We start from the raw sequence: 17341 nt of genomic DNA on the forward strand, positions 1-17341 counted from the left end.
GAGCAATGGAAGAAGGTGGCCTGGTCTGATGAATTTAAGAAAAGTTTGAGCTGTCGACTCGGCCTCCAAATTCTCCAGAACTCAATCCAATTGAACATCTATGGGATGTGCTGGAAAAATAAGCCTGATCCATGGAGGCCCCACCTTCCAACTTACAGGACTGTAAGGATCTGCTGCTGATGGCTTGGTGCCAAATATCACAGCATACCCTTAGTGGTCAACTAGGGTCCATGCCTCAGTGAGTTATGGTGGGTGGTGATGTTCTGGCTGATCAATGTCTGGGTTAGGGACAAAGACCTTGCCCGATTATGGCTATGTGGCCTTATTAACAAGGGTAGAAGGAAAGTCCTTTGAGCTGCACATCTTTGCAAGACCTTGTGCTTAGGTGTATGACACCTTCAGCTTGGGCTTCAGCTAGGGCACATCCTCTTCAACGGGTTTCGATCTGCCCACAGCGTTTAGTCATGGGGAACATCCCCATGGATTGGACTGACATTTAAATTACTATTTCTGTAAAATCTTAAATACACAGTACAGTATATAGAGGGTACAGACATGACACGGTTATAGTTCTAAGCATAGCAGCAGCTGTTTCCTTTCAGACCATCTCTCTTTAGTTAAAACTGTATGGAGCCTGGTCAGGGAGTTATTTCTCCAACTCATTCAGTTGTTTGTGTAATCAATAGATTCAACTTTGCAGCTGCTCTGTACTGAACTTGTTTTTTTTTTCCCCCCAGCAAAGCAGTTAAGATTAGCCCAGTAACTGTGTAAAAAAGGTGCCAAGGTATGGAACTATATGCATTTTTGCTTTTTTTTTTTTTTCTGACCATAAATAAGATTATATATATACAAAAACACTTTAAGTTCCCTTTAAACCTCTTTCCGCTGGCCACATACATGGGAAAGAGCCCAATGACTAAGCTCTGGGGGCGGAGCAAAATATGTTGGGGGTGTGGCCTGGCTGGAGCCAAGGCTGAAGCTGTCATACGCCTAAGCACAGGTTTTTCCCAATATGTGCGGCTCAGAAAACCTCCTTTCGTCTCATGTTGACACTTGGAACAGAGACAAGCTCCGTCCTTGCCTGCACGCCTAGCGGTTTGCCATAAAAGAGGACCCAGCGGCATTGGTTATTTTTGTTTTGGTTCACTATGTCGCCACATTAGGTCAACAATGTCACAACCAACCCCGCCCCTTTGTGTACGTCAGCTGCGGGGTGGGGAACCCCAAGCCTGTAGCTTATTGGCCCAGAAATTATTGACTTCTGGGTGTTAAGCAAACACAAGTTCATTCCTACTCAGCACCCCTAGTACTGTGACTGCACACTCATCATTGCCAATCAACAGCTGTGCCAGAACCTGGGTCTGAACCTGCAACCTCTGCTGTGTCTGGCGAGGTCTCTTCTTGCTGAGCCATCCATGATGTTGGACAGTGCCCTGGACAATTCCGTGAATGATCTTGCCTTGAAACTTATTTCTATTGAACGTTGAACCCTTTGCCTCTCCAATGAACTTCCTGCCTTTGCACTTCCTGTTTGCCAGCTTATTGTGCTCACTCAAGCCAATATCTTGCTCGTCAGTCCTGCTGCTATCCATATCTCCACTACCCCTCGTTACCGACTTTGGCTTGTTCCTCGACTACGCTTCTGCTTAAAACCAACCTGCAACCACTTGTTACCAACCTTCGGCTTGTCCCTCAACTACGCTTCTGCTTAAACCCTACCTGCTCCTGGACCCCGGCTCACTAACCTTCTGTTGGGGCAATCCCGAGGACCGCGACCTGGTACTAATGTGCAACAAAACCCACCCCCACCATCAGTAGCTCTGGTGAACACCAGTTACTCTGTACCATCTACGAGGGTGACCTTCTCGTGTATTTAGCCTGCTGGTCTGTGGGAGCTTTTCAACTGCTATAGCTGCTGGTCTCCAAGCCTGACCCTTGACCGTGACAAGCCAGGAGGATTTGCTCCTGAACACATGGTCACTCTGACAGCCAATAAGTGATCATATGATCAGCAAGCCCAAGACCGCCTCTGGTGTTAAGGGGTCAGCAGTAGGAGGGGCTACGTCAACCCCTTAAAGGGGAACTACTGTATTTATTTACAACCCTTGTTCCCATGGATAGGACGTAGCTACTTACCTACACAGGGGGCAGCCATGTATGCCCAGTCCTAGGCATTCTCATGCAGCGTTCATTTGGTGTTGGAAATACAAAGTTCTGTCGCCTCGAAAGTCAAAATTACAACACGGACTTCACGGTTCTTTCCAAATTCCAAACTGTGATGTCACCATTCTCTTTAACCAAAGTTCCGCCTCCAGGAAGCACAGACATTGGTTGGATAACTCCACGGTAAATGACCACGAATGGGTCTGCGGCACCTGCTATAAAGAGAACCTGTCGCCTTACTGACTACAGGTAAAGCACAGCTTCGCGTTGAGGAGCCCCAGGTGATTGCAGAAGCAGTTGATGGGTGCTAATTCTTCGGCGTGGGGCGAAAGAAGGCGACCCCATACACCCAATGGTAGTCCCCGGATGACCAAGGCTCAGCGCAGCGGCGTCGCCCTCAGCCGCAAAGGTTTATGGCGACGAGATAATGATACCCCCCCCCCCCACCCATCCCTGTACAGAGTTGAACAAAGATTCCAGAAGAGCAGGTTGAACCAGCGATGTGCCCTTTGCTCCAATCACCCAGGCAACCAAATTCCAACCTACCCAGATCTTCCTCTTAACTCTTCGCTCAGAAGGCCCCTGCAGGGAACGACACGTTTTAATTCCGGGTTATTTAAAGCCTCTGCTTGCGTTCCAGCGCGCTTCCGGGTTTTGCCTACGCCTCTGTGCGTTGCAAACAGGGACTTCCGGCTTTTGCGTTTCACGGTGGAACTCAGCGCCTGCTGCGCATTCCAAAGGCTGACGTCCGGGTTTTGCGCTTCACGAAGGAACGCAGCGCCCGCTGTGCGTTCCAAAGACGGACTTCCGGCTTTTGCGCTTCACGGTGAAACGCAGAGCCTGGGGCAAGCGGTACGGAACGCGCGGAGGCCCATAATAGTTCTGCAGAGTCCCCTTCCCTAGCAGGAAGTGGCCGTGATCGCCCTACACGAGCTGCTCTGTGGCCCCCCAGGAGACTTGTCAGTGACCCCAGGCCGTCCCTAAGGAGAGGTAACGGAAATGATGAAAACAGGAACTTTTTTGGGTGGGGGATGTGGAGCTTTGCTTTTCTTCTGAGCAGGTCATGTGACCCATGCCAAGGCAAAGGCCCAGATAATGTGAAGGGGCCAAGAGCTACTCAACTGGGCAACATGCATAAGAGGAGAGGGAACGTAACCGATAGGGGTCAGAAGGGAGAACCACATGTCCCAGCATGCAAAAGCTTGGCGAGGAGTTTTTGCGAAGAGTAGGCCACGCGCAGAAAATTTTTTAATGGACGTTCTCCCAAACAAATTTAGACTGTTGGCAAATGGAGACGTGCGTAAGAAAGACCCCCGTCCCTGTGTTTTTGGATTCCTCGTCCTATCAATGAGGGACCAAGCCCAAAACAACCCAAAACCGTTTCCCCCGTACAAACTGTTTCCGTCCCGTGAGATTGGCTTGTCCTAAGACATGGTGGTAGCCAAGATGTCCTCCAAACTCATTCCTAACCCAAACTCCAAACTTTTTTGGACTCCAGTGGGCTACAAGTTGGGTCATTCCCTTTATGTGGCCCACAACTCATTTGAGTACAAAAAATGGCGTACAGAGGATGCTTCAAGCTCTCCTCTAGCTGGTAGGTTAATTTGTCAGTTGAGTATGCCCAAGATGGTTGCCTTACCTCCTAAGCCAGCCATTCTCAACCAGGGTTCTGTGGAACCCTAGGGTTCCTGTCAGAGGTTTCTATGGATTCCTTGACTTGTGGCTGATTGACTTCCAATTTGCTGGTGTTTGCATAGTTCTGGGGCCAAGTCTTCTTGGAAGAGCCAACTGCATGACAACATACTGTCTTTTTAAGCTGTCTGTGAGGGTGGTGACTAAGGATGAGCTCAGGCGTGTTTGCAAGTCAACGTGCCCGCCAGGAAGCTGACACTCCGCTTCGCTAATCACAGGTAGTGAGACATTTCCCCCGATCTGTGCAGCTGCGGATCGGGAAATGTTGCACTGCGGAGTGTCAGCTTCTTGGTGGGCACGGGCATGTGGACTTGTGCACACACCTGAGCTCATCTTAGTGGTGATGGTTTCTTGGCGGGATTGCTCAGGTGGGTTGGGACTACAATCTGAACATGCCGCAGCCCATCCTTAGTGGCTGACTGACTTCCAATTTGATGGTGTTTGCATAGTTCTGAGTACAAGTCTTCTTGACACCAATGGAGTTTTTAGCTGTCTGTGAGGGTGGTATTCTGACCACCATTGTATATGTGGCTTTCATACCACTGACCACCAATGTCATAGGAATTTTTACCACAAAACTCCAATTAATTTGTTTTAGCAAGGGTTCCCCAAGGACCTGAAATCCTTGGTTAGTTTGACAAGACACTGCTATCGATCCATAAGGGTTCCTCAAGGGCAACCTCTGCCCCGTAGAAAATGTTTCCATCCTGTGGAATCGACTTGTCCTAAGACATAGTGGTAGTGGATATTAGATTGGACATCCTCCAAAATCATCTCTAACCCAAACTTCAAAACCATTTATGCTCCAATGAGCTGCAGGTTAGGTCATTCCCTGCCCCAAAGCTTATGTGACTTGACCCGCAGGTCATTGGATTACAAAAGAGCCGGAGTTCAGAGGACGCACAAACTCAGTCAGTTTAGTATGCCCAAGATGGTTAAATTACCTCCTAAGCCAGCTATTTTCAACCAAGGTTCAGTGGAACTCACGGGTTCCTCCAAAGTTTTCTTTGGGTTCCTTGAGCTGTTGCTGATTGACTTCCAATCTAATGGTGTATAGTTCTGGGGTCAAGTCTTGGAAGAGCCAGCTACATAACACCAATGGTCTTTTTAAGCTGTCTGAGGGTGGAATTTTGACCACCATGGTAAGGAGGGGCTTTCTTACGACTGACCACCAACATAATGGGAATTTTTACCTCTAAACTCCAGTGAACTTGTTTTAGGAAGGGTTCCCTAAGACCTGAAAATTATTTCAGGGATTCCTCTGGGGAAAAAAAAATGTCAGATCATTGTGGGAACAAAGATGGTGGAGCTAATGTTTGGGAACCAAGATAGGGAAAATTCTCCTGGGGAACAAGAGGAGAAGAGATGACACAAGAACTATCTGGAAGTGACAGGAATAAAGATTTTGGTACCGATATGATATTTGACCCAAGGTCTGCAAACAGCTGATCATCACCCCACTATGAGCTTGTTGGACATCCCATTCCAAAACCATGGGCATTATTATGGAGTTAGCCCTTCTTAGGCTCTTCTAACCACCTCCACTCCTCTGGTAAGGCTTTTTACAAGATTTTGGAGTGGGAATTGGTGCCCATTTAGCCAGCCTTGCAGTCCACTTTCAAATTTATCCCAAAGGCGTTGAGAAGGGTTGAGGTCAGTACTCTGTGTGGGCCAACTGAGTTCCTCCACACCAAACTGGTCAAACTATGTCTTGATGGAGCTTGCGTTGTGCACATGGGCAAAGTCATGCTGAAACAGAAGAGGGAATTCACATCACAAAACTGTTGATACATGGTTGGAAGTCCACCATTGTAAAATGTCTTTGTAGGCCATTGTTATGCGTTGGAGACTTAATAGCTATGTGCTTGATTTCATACACCTGATTATGGAATGTGATGTAAAAATAATTCATATAGATGTGATGGTCAGGTGTCCACATACCTTTGACCCTACAAATTATTTGGAAGATGAACTAAAGTTATCTGGGAGAGAGACCATGTCATGGGTTCAAATTGTATGGATCAGCTTGGGCAGCAGGTACAGGTAGGTTTGAAAGCACCCTGGGCATAAGGTTGACTCCAACAGCAATGGGCAGTGAAGTAACTAGACTTGGTAGACGTGAAAGGCAAGTTGCTTGGTGCCCCAGTGCACAGGCCGTGTTTTTTATGTGGTCACATTCCCATCCTCCCCAGCATTTAACAAAAAGTTTCTCCTCAATAGGGAGCCCCAATTGGGAGCTGGCATTTGAGACAGGAGATGGCTAGTATTAGCCATTAGGCTTCTATTCGAGAAATAAACGTTTATGGTTTCTTTAAGCACATTATGGTAGAAATTACATTTTGTGCTTGATTTATTTACTTACAGAACCATCAGACACCTGGGCAAGAAGTTTCTGCAGGCGGCACTTCTGATAGACACATCAAGTGAGTGTATTTCATTGTTTTAATTATGTACTTGAGAAAGTTGTTTTTTTTCTGCAGTTTTATAAAGTATACAACTGTATTTTAGATATGCCGAAGTGTGTGGTGAAGGCATGTCCTCACGCTACGGGCCAGAAGACGGCATACCCAGATATCAGTCTCCACGCGTTCCCTCGGAAGATTCCACAGATGCAGGCCTGGCTGCGCCTAGCTGGCATGGACGAGGAGATGGTTAAAGACTTTACTAAGATGATCCTCGAGGACAAGCGGTCGGACAAGTTTCGGATGTGTTCCGCCCACTTTACAGAGGACTGCTACACCATGAAAGGTGTCCGGAGGGCTCTCAAAGAAGACTCCATGCCGACCATTTTCCCCAAAGAGGTTCCGATCTTTGATGAGACACTTGATCCATGGGTGAGGAGGAACAACAGGAGGGCCAGGAACGAATTCCTCGCCATGGAGCTCTACGGCGAACGTTATAGGCAAAGGAGGTGCTCTTGTGATTGCCACAGGCAGAGTCACCTAGTGGACACGTCCACTCAAACGGACGCAGTCTTTATTTTAGCCATGGTGCAACAGGTGCCCTATACAAAACTGGCAAGCCACAAGAGCATCACTATGGACCATGAGTACACCAGGAGTACGGAGCTTGGGTTAGCAGGGTCGGTGCCCTTAACGACAACACAGAAGACCTTCATCCCTCACATTGAATTCCGACCAGCTGAAGACAATCAACAGGAGATGAAGTAAGTTTAATTGCAGCGTGTTAATGGCGAATATTCAACCCACTATTCTGATGTCTCTTTGTTTAGGGATAGGGATCAGGGATCTCTTGTCCCTACCTGACAGTTTTCCACTTAATTTCTCTCAGGAGAACTTCTGATAATGTTTTTATTGGAGTACATGACCTCAATTTTTTTTTTCTTCTTCAGAAAAGTCTCTGTGACAAGTTTACAGACCTGTTTGTCTGTATTCCTGGGCAGCCAAGCGTGACAGTTTTCAAAGTGCAAAGAGAGATTTATTACTACAGATAAAACAGAATTCCTCTCTAAACCGATGCATAATTAACCACTTCAATACCGAGCACTTTCACCCCCTTCCCGCCCAGGCCAATTTTCAGCTTTCAGTGCTGTCACACTTAGAATGACAATTGCGCATTCCATGCAACACTGTAACCATGTAAAATTTTTATAATATTTTCCCCACAATTTGAGCTTTTTTTTTTTTTTTTTTTTGGTGGTATTTCATTTTTTGCTAAATAAATGGAAAAAAAAACTGAAATTATTTGAAAAAAGACAGAAAATTTTGAAAAAAGAAAATGTGTTTTTCTTCGTTTTTTTTATTAAAATTGGCAAATAATCTTTCTTCATAAATTTAGGTCAAAATGTATTCTGCCACGTTTCTTTGGTGAAAATAACCCAAATCGGTGTCTATATTTAGTCTGTAGGAAAGAGTCCACAAACGATGGTATATATCTGAAAAGTAATGAATCCTGATGTGCCTTGAGGCCCAAAAATTCCAGGACAGTACAAATATCCCCCGAATGACCCATTTTGGAAAGTAGACAGTCCAAGGTATTTAGTAAGAGGCATTGCAAGTTTTTTTAAGTTGTATTATTAATTTTTTTTGTCACAGTTATTTGGAAAATAAAGAAATAAAAAAAATATTTTTTTTTTTTACATACTGTAACCAGAGCAGTACAGCATTATTATATAACAGTTGTGGTGTCCACCAGGTACACTGACTGGTGACAGTATGTAAAAAAAAAAAAAAAAAAATCGAAAAAATTCTATTACATTTTTTTTTTTTTTACAATTTTTTTTTCTAGCACACTGTGACCAGAGCAATACAGTGTTACCATAGTAACACGGTACTACTCTGGGGAAGGCCATTTTTTGTGTTTTTTTTTTTTTTTTTGCGATATGGCACTGCGTTACTTTGCAGTCATGTGGCACTGTACCCAAATTTATGTCCTGTTTTTTCGTGACAAATAAAGCATTCTTTTGGTGATATTTGATTATTTGATCACCTCTGCGTTTTTTTTATTTATTGCACTATAAACCCACTATAATTTATTGCACTATAACTATAGCCCAACAATTTTGAAAACTTAAATATATATATTTATATATATTTTTTTTTTTTTACTTTATGCTATAAAACATCCAATAAAAAAAATCTAATTTCTTTATATATTTAGGCCACTATGTATTCTGCTATATTTTTTTGCTAAAAAAAAATCCCAATAAGTGTATTATGATTGGTTTACACAAACGTTATAGCTAGGGTTGTCCTGATACCGATACTAGTATTAGTATCAGGACAGATACAGAGTATTTGCGCATGTACTTGTACTCACACAAATGCTCCCGATGCCTTATCATATACCTGGTCGGCGAGCGGGGGGCGGAGTCAGCGGAGAGCGAGTCCTCACCTGCAGTGGAGATAGCTAGGTAAGCTGGCAGGGTGCAGCCGCATCAGGATCAGTGACCGGAGCCTTAACATTCGGTCGCCGTCAGCTTGGATATCCCGACACCCATCTTGGTACACCCTGCACTCAGTCATAGTAAGCCAGCAGCGGACATCCTGTTACACCCAGCCCATATAGTTCAGGCTGGGTGTAACAAGATGTCTGCTGCTGCTTACTGCGGCCAAGTGCAGGGTGTCCCATGATGGGCATTGCAGCATAGCATTTCAAAATAAATCCTTTCCTCCTGTTATTTATTGCTGCATTTTAGTGCCTGCCCATAAGTGCCAGCCACCTGTCAGTGCCCATAAGTGCCATCTAGGTCCAAGCAACCAATCACCAGCTTGTTAACTCCAGCAGCTCCCACCCTCCATCCAGTACTGGGGGGGGGGGGTGATAGAGGACATTGCTTTGGAGGGGAAGAGGACACTACATGGGCGGTGGTTTGGAAAGGGGAGCAGGGGACACTACAGTGGGGGGGGGGGGCTTGATGTGACATGGGGTAGAGGACATTGCTGTGAGGGGGGCAGAGGAGACTGCTATGGGGTGCAGAGGAGACCACGGGGGGGGGGGGTGATATGGAGGGGGTAGAAGACACTGCTATGGGGGTAGGAGCATAGAACACTACAGTGGGAGGGGTGATGTGAACGGGGGAAGGACACTGCTAAGGGGAGTCAGAGGCAACTATTTGGGGGGGGGGTTTGTAAAGGGGGGCAGAGGACACTACAGTGGGGGGGGGGGCAGAGGACACTGCTATGGGGTGCAGTGGAGACCACAGTGGGGGGTGATATGAAGGGCTTAGAAGACACTGTTATGGGGGAAGGAGCAGAGAACACTACAGTGGGCTGGTGATGTGAATGGGGGCAGGACACTAAGGTAGTCAGGCCACTACTGTGGGGACAGAGGACACTACTGTGGGAGTTGATGTGAAGGGGAGCAGAGGACACTACTGTGGGTGAGGGTGCACAAGACACTGTGTTTTTATTGGGAGCTTGATAGTTAATTATTTTTTTTAAAGTGCATTCCCCTCTCTGGGGATCTTTGATTTCCTCCATGTTGTCCAGGTAGATTTTAACCAACCTCCGAAAGGTTTCCTACCCCTGACCCAGATGAATCAGATGAGTCTTTGATTCGCCCCCTTCTGGATTCTTAGGTCCCTGGAACATCAATGAGCGAGAGTTCATGTTGGACCTCCATGCTCCTTACACTGAGAATATATTTAAACTACGATGATGAGGTCACATTATGTTGCCACCCTGTTGAAGTCCAGGAACTAAATGTTAAAACTTGTTTTTCATCCGTACAGAGCCAGACAAAGTGAGAAAATTGAAGCAGACACCCCAACTGTGAAGAATGTTGGTACTTCCCCTTCATCGTATTCAAACACAGAGCACGGAAATTTCTCAAACATACATATTAAAGAGGAACCCCTCTCAGATGAAGAATATCCTCTGGACAACTCCATAAATGGTATACAACATCCATCCACTCATATCAAAGAAGAACCCTGTGAAGAAGAACTGGTTCCATTCGAGATGGACTATACAACTGTTGTTGTCAATGATTGCCCCATGTCCCGTGAAGACATCACATGTCCTCCCCATGCTGAAATCTCTGTGCCAACACACCAGATGAAGGAGGAACTGCTTTCAGATGACGAAAATCTCCCCACATCTGCACGTCATATGTGGTCTACATCTAATCTTAAGAAGAAACGCCTTTCATCTGAAGGACATCTAATGCCGCCTGATACTTCCACACCCAACCCCCAACCACAGCACACATCAAAGAAACAGGCTGTGATCAGTGATACACGACCGAGGAATAACTTCTCAGACAGTCTTCCTCACTTTGAGGGATCTCAGTCAAGCCCTACCAATCCTGAATCCATGGAGATCACCGTGACAGTGAACAACTGTTCCAAATGTGAGGAAAGCTTCACCAGCAACGAGGAACTTCTGCTACACCAACGGATGTACCATCAGCAGAAACCCATGGGCGTCCATTCTGAGCCAGCGCAGGAGATGAATCCAGAGCCAGCTGTGGTTGCGGATGCAAAGGGTGTTCGAAGGACTCCTCTGTTCAAGTGTCAGTACTGCGGGAAGGTGTGCAAATCTTTAAATTTCCTATCCAGGCATGAGGAGATCCATCAGAACAAAACCTACACCTGCTCAGAGTGCGGAAGGTGTTTCACCAGTTCCATTGGCCTCACGGTCCACCAGAAGACCCACAAGGTCGAGAAGGTGGTTGACTACCCCAAGTGCAGACAGGCCTTCCTCATTGACTCCAACCTAATTCTTCAACAGCAGGTCCGTACGGCTCAGATATCAATCATCTGCTTTGAGTGTGGTAAGGTATTTGAGGTCAAGCAAAGCCTCAAGGAACACGAGTCTTTACACGAGGAGAAAACCATTTACCGGTGCTCTGAATGCCAAAGCCGCACCAAGAGCCCCAATGGTGGAGCAAAGCCACAACTCTTTAGGACTGCAGAAGACATTCTACTGCAGCAGAATGGATATTAAATTATCGGTTGGATGATGACAAAGATGCATCATTTCTTGCGCCTAGTGGGACTGGATTTGACGTCCACTAGAAGAGGGGTCTCCAAACTTTCTAAACAAAGGGCAAGTTTTATGTCCTTCAGACGTTGAGTGGGGCCAGGCTGTGATCGGTGAGAGTGGAAAATGCCCTGGAGTCATTGAGAGTAAGCAATGCCCCATCATTGGTGTCAGTGGAAGGAATGGTGCCCCATTGTTGGTATCAGGGAAGGAATAGTGCCCCATTGTTGATATCAAGGAAGGAATAGTGCCCATTGTTGGTACCAGGGGAGGAATAGTGCCCCATTGTTGATATCAAGGAAGAAATAGTGCCCCATCATTGCTATCAGTGTGAGGAATAGTGTCCCATAATTGATGTCAGTAGGAGGAATAGTGCCCCATCATTGGTGTCTGTGGAAAGACTAGTGCCCCATCATTGGTATCAGTGGGAGAAATAGTGCCCCATCATTGGTATCAGTGAGAGGAATAGTGCCCCATCATTGGTGTCAGTGGGAGGAATAGTGCCCCATCATTGATGTAAGACCACTAAGTGGAAGCCACCAACTTATGACATTTACCTAAAATATTTGCCTTATTAATCAGTGAATCTCTATTTACAGCACCAGATGAGATCCTCCCAGATTGTAGTTGAAGGGAATGTGTTAGTTTGCCCATCAAAGTGACAGGTGCTCTTGGTATCTCACACCCCCCCTGCCCACTGTTAGTCACTATCGCTATGCTTCCTCCCTCAGAGGTGTGTCTAATCTCTGTTGATTGTTTAAGCACTGTGCCAGTCTGTGTCGGAGCTTACACAGGCTTAATGTCCTCCCTCCCCCACATGTCCAAGTTCAGGCCTTGTGGTCAGCAGCCTAAGGCCGCGTACACACGGGCGGATTGTCTGCCCAACTAAGTTCGTCAGACAATTCGACAGACAGTCCGTCCAACTTTCGAATGAACGGACTTGACCACACACGATGAACAGACAGTCCGCCGAAAACTTGCGCGATGACGTGTACGGCACGTACGACGGGACTAGAAATTCGACGTCCAATACACTGCAATGCAACCTTCGACCGTGTAAATCCTTTCTGAGCATGCGCCATACTTAGTCCGTCGAACTAGCCTACTCGCGAGCGGATTGTCCGCTGAACCGTGTTTCAGCGAACAAAATTACGGAAATTCCGAAAGACTAAGTCCGTCAGACTGTCCGCTGAAAAACTCCGCTGAAGCCCACACACGAGCGGATTGTCCGCTGAAACACGGTTCAGCGGACTAAGTTGGGCAGACAATCCGCCCGTGTGTACGCGGCCTCAAGCAGTGCATTAGGTAGGAGTAGAAAATGTCCTGGTGTCTGTAACAATGCCCCATCGTTGTCAGTGGGAGGAATAGTGCGCCATTGTTGGTGTCAGTGAGAGGAATCGTGCTTTATTGTTAGTATCAGTGGGGGAAATAGTGCCCCATCATTGGTGTCAGTGGGAGGAATAGTGCCCCATCATTGGTGTCAGTGGGAGGAATAGTGCCCCATCATTGGTGTCAGTGGGAGGATTAGTGCCCCATCATTGGTGTCAGTGGGAGGATTAGTGCCCCATCATTGGTGTCAGTGGGAGGATTAGTGCCCCATCATTGGTGTCAGTGGGAGGATTAGTGCCCCATCATTGGTGTCAGTGGGAGGATTAGTGCCCCATCATTGGTGTCAGTGGGAGGAATAGTGCCCCATCATTGGTGTCAGTGGGAGGATTAGTGCCCCATCATTGGTATCAGTGGGAGGATTAGTGCCCCATCATTGGTGTCAGTGGGAGGAATAGTGCCCATTGTTGGTACCAGGGGAGGAATAGTGCCCCATTGTTGGTATCGGGGGAGGAATAGTGCTCCATCATTGGTATCAGTGTGAGGAATAGTGCCCCATAATTGATGTCTGTGGAAAGACTAGTGCCCCATCATTGGTATCAGTGGGAGGAATAGTGCCCCATCATTGGTGTCTGTGGAAAGACTAGTGCCCCATAATTGGTATCAGTGGGAGAAATAGTGCCCCATCATTGGTATCAGTGGGAGAAATAGTGCTCCATCATTGGTATCAGTGTGAGGAATAGTGCCCCATAATTGATGTCTGTGGAAAGACTAGTGCCCCATCATTGGTATCAGTGGGAGGAATAGTGCCCCATCATTGGTGTCTGTGGAAAGACTAGTGCCCCATAATTGGTATCAGTGGGAGAAATAGTGCCCCATCATTGGTATCAGTGGGAGAAATAGTGCCCCATAATTGGTATCAGTGGGAGGAATAGTGCCCCATAATTGGTATCAGTGGGAGGAATAGTGCCCCATCATTGATGTAAGACCACCAAGTGGAAGCCACCAACTTATGACATTCACCTAAAATATTTGCCTTATTAATCAGTGAATCTCTATTTACAGCACCAGCTGAGATCCTCCCAGATTGTAGTTGAAGGGAATGTGTTAGTTTGCCCATCAAAGTGACAGGTGCTCTTGGTATCTCACACCCCCCCTGCCCACTGTTAGTCACTATCGCTATGCTTCCTCCCTCAGGGGTGTGTCTAATCTCTGTTGATTGTTTAAGCACTGTGCCAGTCTGTGTTGGAGCTTACACAGGCTTAATGTCTTCCCTCCCCCACATGTCCAAGTTCAGGCCTTGTGGTCAGTAGCCTAAAGCAGTGCATTAGGTAGGAGTAGAAAATGTCCTGTTGTCTGTAACAATGCCCCATCATTGGTGTCAGTGGGGGAAATAGTGCCCCATCGTTGGTGTCAGTGAGAGGAATCGTGCCCCATCATTGGTGTCAGTGGGAGGAATAGTGCCCCATCATTGGTGTCAGTGGGAGGAATAGTGCCCCATCATTGGTGTCAGTGGGAGGATTAGTGCCCCATCATTGGTGTCAGTGGGAGGATTAGTGCCCCATCATTGGTGTCAGTGGGAGGAATAGTGCCTCATCATTGGTGTCAGTGGAAGGAATAGTGCCCCATAAGTGGTATCAGTGGAAAGAATAGTGCCCCATCATAGGTATCAGTGGGAGGAATAGTGCCCCATCATTGGTGTCAGTGGGAGGAATAGTGCCCCATCATTGGTGTCAGTGGGAGGAATAGTGCCCCATCATTGGTGTCAGTGGGAGGAATAGTGCCCCATCATTGGTGTCAGTGGGAGGAATAGTGCCCCATCATTGGTGTCAGTGGGAGGAATAGTGCCTCATCATTGGTGTCAGTGGGAGGAATAGTGCCCCATCATTGGTGTCAGTGGGAGGATTAGTGCCCCATCATTGGTGTCAGTGGGAGGATTAGTGCCCCATCATTGGTGTCAGTGGGAGGATTAGTGCCCCATCATTGGTGTCAGTGGGAGGAATAGTGCCCCATCATTGGTATCAGTGGAAGGAATAGTGCCCATCATAGGTATCAGTGGGAGGAATAGTGCCCCATCATTGGTGTCAGTGGGAGGAATAGTGCCCCATCATTGGTGTCAGTGGGAGGAATAGTGCCCCATCATTGGTGTCAGTGGGAGGAATAGTGTCCCATCATTGGTGTCAGTGGGAGGAATAGTGCCCCATCATTGGTGTCAGTGGGAGGAATAGTGCCCCATCATTGGTGTCAGTGGGAGGAATATTGCCCCATCAATGGTGTCATTGGGAGGAATAGTGCCCCATCATTGGTGTCAGTGGGAGGAATATTGCCCCATTGTTGGTATCAGGGAAGAATAGTGTCCCTTCAATTGTGTCAGTGGGAGGAATAGTGCCCCATCATTGATATCAGGGAAAGGAATAGTGCCCTATTAATGGTGTCAGTGGCAAGAATAGTGCCCTGCCATTGATGTCAGTGGGAGGAACAGTGCTCCATAGTTGGGGTCATTGGTAGAATTAGTGCCCTATTGATGGTATTGGTGTCAGGAATTATGCCCTGCCATTGATGTCAGTGTAGGGAATGGTGCCTGGCATTGGTGGAAGGAATAGTGCCCCAAAGGCCAGATAAAAACAACCAAAGGCCACTGTTTGTAGGCCACTGTACTAGAATGAAAGACCGTCTGGGAATAGTCTTTGTCATAAATGTGGAAGGGCAAACTTGTGAGAATAAAAACACATTATATTCTGTTTGAAGGTTTATGATATACCTCTGTCGTATTCTGCATGGCTCTATAGAAAACACAAAGCCCCACCGCAGTCACACACACTTCTTATCATGACATTGGATTGGGCAGGGAAACCCACACACATATAGGGACAGTATGCAAATTATGAATTGCGAGTCATTAACTGCAATTGAACCCAGGGCTCCAGTGCTACCATCCCACTGTGCTATCTAGAGAGACGGTAGGTTGTCCTTCTACAGCTTCCTCTCACTGGAAGATAAAGAGGTAAATTAATGAAATTGGTTTGTGATTCCTGCATTTTGCTATATAGATGCCAAAGGAAGATTAGGTCTTAACCCTCTGAAATTGGTGAAAATGCCCGGAACGGTTGTCATGTGTAGGCTGGCATTGTCTTCAACAGCATTTTACTATTTTCAATAAACGAGTTGTATTTTCACTATGCGGTGGCTCCTGAACAGTCCTGTGTTCAATGCACATTGAAGAGCTTCCAGGGCAGCCTTAACTGTCTTCCTACCAAGACTCTGAAGGTCCAAGCCCCAAACAACCCAAAGACACCCCACCCCGCCTGTAAAAAATATTTCCGTACCATGGGATTGAACTTCAGATGTTATTGTGCTCCATACTGCAGGATGGGTCATTCCCTGCCTCACAGCTCATGTGACCCAGCCCGTAGCTCACTGAACGGACCAAGCTCTAAATAACCCAAATGTCTTCTGTACGACCCGTGGGATCAGCTTGTCTTAAGACATGGTGGTAGTGGACATAATCTTGGGCGTCTTCCAAACTCATCTCTAACCCGAAATCTGAACTTTTTTGTGTTCCATAGAGCTGCACGACGGGTCATTCCCTGTCCCACAGCAAACGTGACCCGGTCCGCAGCTCTCTGGAGGACAAAAAAAAGCCAGAGTTTGGTGGACGCCCAAGCCCACCTGTAGCTGGTTGGTTAATTGGCTCAACTTAATTGCCCAAGATGGCTGCATTACCTCCCAAGCCAGACATTCTCAACCAGGGTTCTTCCAGAGGTTGCTATGGGTTCCGTAAGGTGTGTCTGATTGACTTCCAACTTGATGGTGTCTGCATAGTTTTCGGTCAAGTCTTCTTCAGTAACCATTTTCGGCATTTCAGATAACTTCCCACTGACCCCAATGATCTTTTCAGCTGTCTTTAAGGAGATTCTTCCCAATGACCACAAATGTAAGGAGCATTCTTCATTCAGACCATCACACCAATGTACATGGCCTTAGATACAGTAATTATTAGCAGACCGAAAAGATATTTCAAGGTTTCCTCCATGTTATATAGGCTGTTCTAGGCCCTATAATGTCAGAAGGGGGAGTATTTGGTTTCCCTCAGCAGCCAATCAGAATGTTGGCATTTTTTTTGTTAAGCTGCCCCACCATACCTTGCAATCCCACTGGATAATTTCCTTTAGATCTACCAACAGTCATGCAACCAGTTGGTTCACAACTAGACAGGGTATCCTTCTGCATAGTCTGTGGACATAAAGGAGATTGTACTATCAGATGTGAATTGCATTTTAGTTCATTTAAAAAAGGCATGGCCTATAGTATGGTAATAATACCCCCAGGTGAGGTATGAGGCACAATTCCTCCCCTCCCCTTGGATGTCTTATGGTATGGCAGTAATACCCCAGGTGAGGTATGAAACACTGTTATAGCCCCTCCTCCATACTGCCCTATAGTACAGTAATTATACTACCAGAAGAGGAATGAGGTACAGTTATAGTCCTTTCTCCTGGCTGCCCTATGATATGGTAATAATACCCCCAGGTGAAGTCTGAGGCAGAGTTACACTTCCTCCGCCTGTCTGCCCTATGGTATGGTAATGATACCCCCCCCCGGTGATGTATGGGGCACATTTCATTTATACTCCATCTTCCTGCCTGCCCTATGGCATTGTAATAATACCCCCAGGTGAGGTATGAGCACATTTATACTCCATCTTCCTGCCTGCC

The 17341-nt window shown here is 46.7% G+C and overlaps 3 protein-coding genes across 3 annotated transcripts in view; 2 read left to right on the forward strand and 1 right to left on the reverse strand.

Annotated features, from left to right (window-relative positions):
- Window positions 1–2852, reverse strand: part of LOC143956158 (uncharacterized) — a 58063-nt gene extending 55211 nt beyond the window's left edge. Inside the window, exon 1 of the mRNA XM_077466262.1 lies at window positions 2137–2852. The gene's annotated coding sequence lies outside the window, so the exon portion shown is untranslated. The remainder of the gene's footprint in view (window positions 1–2136) is intronic.
- LOC143956160 (uncharacterized) overlaps window positions 1–17341 on the forward strand; it is a 482654-nt gene that overhangs the window by 129313 nt on the left and 336000 nt on the right. The gene's annotated exons all lie outside the window — the stretch shown is intronic.
- Window positions 2860–15805, forward strand: LOC143956243 (uncharacterized). The gene is made up of 4 exons (XM_077466424.1): window positions 2860–3153; window positions 6220–6278; window positions 6364–7021; window positions 10049–15805. The coding sequence occupies exons 3-4, from the start codon at window positions 6366–6368 to the stop codon at window positions 11262–11264; spliced, it is 1872 nt and encodes a 623-aa protein (XP_077322550.1). The 5' UTR covers window positions 2860–3153; window positions 6220–6278; window positions 6364–6365; the 3' UTR covers window positions 11265–15805.

Source organism: Lithobates pipiens, unplaced genomic scaffold (genome assembly GCF_037356315.1).
Source record: "Lithobates pipiens isolate NorthernLeopardFrog02 unplaced genomic scaffold, aLitPip1_a1.2 Scaffold_35, whole genome shotgun sequence".
NCBI lineage: Eukaryota > Metazoa > Chordata > Amphibia > Anura > Ranidae > Lithobates > Lithobates pipiens.